Source organism: Cibotium barometz, chromosome 7 (assembly GCF_041138505.1).
Source record: "Cibotium barometz isolate CiBa-2024 chromosome 7, ASM4113850v1, whole genome shotgun sequence".
Taxonomy (NCBI): Eukaryota; Viridiplantae; Streptophyta; class Polypodiopsida; order Cyatheales; family Cibotiaceae; genus Cibotium; species Cibotium barometz.
In genome coordinates this window covers 52,363,306-52,366,701 of record NC_141052.1, presented here as the reverse complement: position 1 = coordinate 52,366,701, position 3,396 = coordinate 52,363,306, and the positions used below count along the sequence as shown (strand labels likewise).

The 3,396-nt window shown below is 46.3% G+C and overlaps 1 protein-coding gene across 2 annotated transcripts; it reads left to right on the top strand.

Moving 5' to 3' along the window:
- The first annotated feature begins 217 nt into the window (after nucleotides 1-217).
- Nucleotides 218-3,098, top strand: LOC147637163 (uncharacterized). 2 transcript variants are annotated; one of them, XM_086800763.1, is made up of 5 exons: nucleotides 218-352; nucleotides 454-1,749; nucleotides 1,827-2,023; nucleotides 2,143-2,257; nucleotides 2,518-3,098. In XM_086800763.1, exons 2-5 carry the CDS (start codon nucleotides 469-471, stop codon nucleotides 2,602-2,604), a joined length of 1,680 nt encoding a protein of 559 aa, XP_086656889.1. In that variant the 5' UTR covers nucleotides 218-352; nucleotides 454-468; the 3' UTR covers nucleotides 2,605-3,098. The 2 variants fall into 2 exon arrangements, with proteins under 2 accessions (XP_086656889.1, XP_086656888.1); XM_086800762.1 differs by having other exon boundaries at nucleotides 2,460-2,750.
- The last annotated feature ends 298 nt before the right edge of the window (nucleotides 3,099-3,396 follow it).

Below are 3,396 nucleotides of genomic sequence, written 5' to 3'. Positions count from 1 at the left end.
GCCCTAAGTTTAGACAAACCAGCGTACGTGCCCTAAGTTTAGACAAACCAGCGTATGTACTGTCTCGCATATATAAATTATATATATATATATATATATTTTGTAATACATACTATGTACTCAGTCTATGTGTATAATGTGTAGATTGTGAAGTAAAAGTAATGAAAAAATAAATTAATTGTTGTTGAATGTCAAGTCAAGATCCCTCAAAGGGCACTGTAAAGAGTCCCTTCGTCACTCTTTTGGATCATCGCTTGTCTCTTGTCTCTCTAATATCTACATCTAGCCGGCATGTAAACGAGAGCTAGTTCAGGTCTTGGCGTCCTCGACAGTCCTTCGTTAGACAGAGAAGGTAACTGCCCGCCGTTCTTTACACTAGAGGAGCGTTTGTGTGCCGGGGTTTGAGAGAGAAAGAGAAAGAGTTGGTGTTGATGTCGTATGTTTTGCTTGCAGTGATCTTGGAGCAATATGGAGGTGGGTAGCGCGGCCCGCATGTCCACACGCGGGGGCTCGGTGTCCGCGGCTAAGATTTTTCAAGGGTTCTCAAAGGTGAAGGGCTTGGCGATGACAGGCACCGCAGTGAAGGGTTCTACTACTAGAACGGGCGCAAGGAGCTCAGCGAGATACCGGGTGTGCACGGGCATGGAGGAGGTGTTGAGCGCGCTGGGTTTGGAGGAGTCGTTGGATGTGAGCTTCGGGAATATCTCTGTAAATCACAAGCTCGAGTTTGTCGACAAGCAGCAGCTAACCATCGATACCGTCAGTATCGTGATTTATGCCTTCCACAGCACGGGCAGTAACACCGCCACCAGCACGGAGCTGGAGAGTGGCGTAAAAGCTCCCGGCTCCGATGAAAAATCTCTGCGAAACTTCTTCTACAGCTACGGTGACTGCTTCATCTCAGAGACGCTGGAAGGAGGGGAGTACGCCGCCACGTACACGTTCTACTCGCAGTCAAAGGAGCAGCAGAACGAAATCAGCAACAGCATCGACGGGCAGGGGATCGGTTTATCAGGGGCTGTGGATGCTTCTCTTCAGTTGAAGGTGGAAAATGTGAAGAAGAACACAAATATGCGGGTGTCGTTCGATCAAATCATCACTGGCATCGAGAACCCTACCTTTCCGGAACCGGAAAAATGCATTGAGTTCGCGCTCTGCTTCCCCTCCATCCCGCTCACCGCCCCGTTCATCTTTGCTTTCAAGACCACGGGCTACGAGTCCGTTCCGGGGATCACAACGGATTTCAGGCCCGTGGCCAACAACCGCAACAAGCTTGCTGGCGACGACCCCGAGGACCCATACAGCTTCAGACGGAAGCTTCTCCGGGTCAAGCAGCTCCAGAACGCTATCGCCGAGATCAAGCACATCCACGAATTCTACAACGTGGATACCAAACAATTCGATTCCCTGCTAGTAGACGTGGGGAGGCAGGCCGACGCCGACCTGAAGACGTTGAAAGCCGTAATGCAGTCCTATTTTGACGATCCCTTAGGCCTCATCACGATTCCCAGCACCAGCGAGCTGGTCTCGCTCAGCCACGGCACTCCGGTCCTCAACTTCAGGACTAGTGTGGAGGGGGCTAACTTCGGTAATTCAGGCGAAACCGCTTTCAACGACGTAGGCGACCCACGAGCCTTCATTCAGCAGTTCACCAGGATCACCTCAATTCAACTCCGGAGCGTGGGTTGGTTCATTGACAACCTCGCCGTCACCTACACTAGCGGCATCGGCTCTTCGTCTGTGGCAACGGTAAGAAGGAAGCCAATCTTCAATTAATTCTACGGGAGACCGCTGTGTTTTCTCACTGTCAACTGCGCCGACTACAGCTCAATCACGGCCGATCCAACGAGGGCAAAGAGCTGCCCATTCTGGAAGTGCCGAGAGGTCACTGTGTGGCCCGCATGAGGATTGGCTTCTATATGTATTCAGTACCGATACTTCAAGGCCTTGAGCTTACTCTAAGCGATGGCCGTAGTACCTCCGGCGGTAATTTCAGCGTTGGATCAAAACAGCAGTCCACAGAGTAAGAACTCAGTGTATTTCCAACTCTCAAATTTCAAGAGTTCATTTGAATGATGAGATCTACAACAATGGTATTTCTGCACCGTTTACATTGACATTAATTCCCTTTGCTGCATGCAGCAACCCTCCCCTCAATTCCTTTATGCTGGGTTTTCAAGGCCGCAAGGGTTGGTTCGTAGATCAACTTCAGCTCATCTACGTCACCTTCCAGGCTTCTACTTGGGAGCAGCTACAAGTATGTATATGCCCTTTCCCTTGCCCAGGAATAGAGTTGATCAAAATATTTTAACTCTGCCAGAAAGAAGCTTTAAATAAATTGTATTGTGCATTGCTTTCCAAGTTGTACGAGGATATGTGTTTCCAAATCTGTTTGTTAATCAAAAAGATTGCTTTCCAAGGTGTTCTAAGGGGACATGTGTTTGCAACTTGCTAATTAGCTTCATGATCATCATCTGAGCTGTTTCCATGGCAACTTGGTGTACATGTGGTGGCCAGTCCTGCACCGGGTGTGCGTTGGTGTGCCCAAATGCCCGCTTACGCACCTGCCAGTGCTTCGATTTGAAGCCCAAAATGGGTTTCTGATTCAAGCTTCAATATAAATATAACTAGCGCGATTGGGGGTCGTTTGAGACCCCAAATTCAAATTCTACCAAACTTTCTCCTCCTTTTCCCAAATTCTACCAAACTTTCTCCTCCTTTTCCCAAACCTCCAAATTAGTGTGACTTGACGCGACAGTTTTGTGAAACTTTTCTTTTATATAATATAAAGATATAGAGATGAGAAGACATACAGAAGCATGTAAGGTTTCAAGGGGTATAAATTCCGCATTGTGTGTTTTTATGTGCTATCGGTGCGAGCACATGCGTAAGGTACACGCATGCATCCTTGCTAAAGCGTGGGACAAGTCCATGTCCATGACAAACTAAAAAGGTCAAAACTTTTTTTTAAAAAAAGCACTGACTGCTACACACACATCATTGTAGCTGAAGGCACAATTTTGACATATGTCACATAGTATTTTGCTTGTTTCACCTATCTTTATGGAAGAGAAAAGATCATTCCCCATTTCTTTTAACCAAAATATGCCTGTGAAAAATCACAAGAAAAACCAAAACATAATGCATCCATTGTCTCCGATCATTTTTGAGGTCATAGAATTTGAAGGTTATACTTTCCTTTCAATAGGGGCTTTTCAAAGGTAGAAAAAAATTGTCCATCAAAAGAAAGGCTAAATTTTGAAAAAGAGTAGTATTGTGAGCTTCTAATATCTTAAAAAATGGCGATTCCAAATGAGCACTTCAAATTAAACTTAGAGTTTTAGGGTTGGTGGCCGTATGAGTTTAATTAAGGGTTGGTGGCCGTGTGAGTTTGGT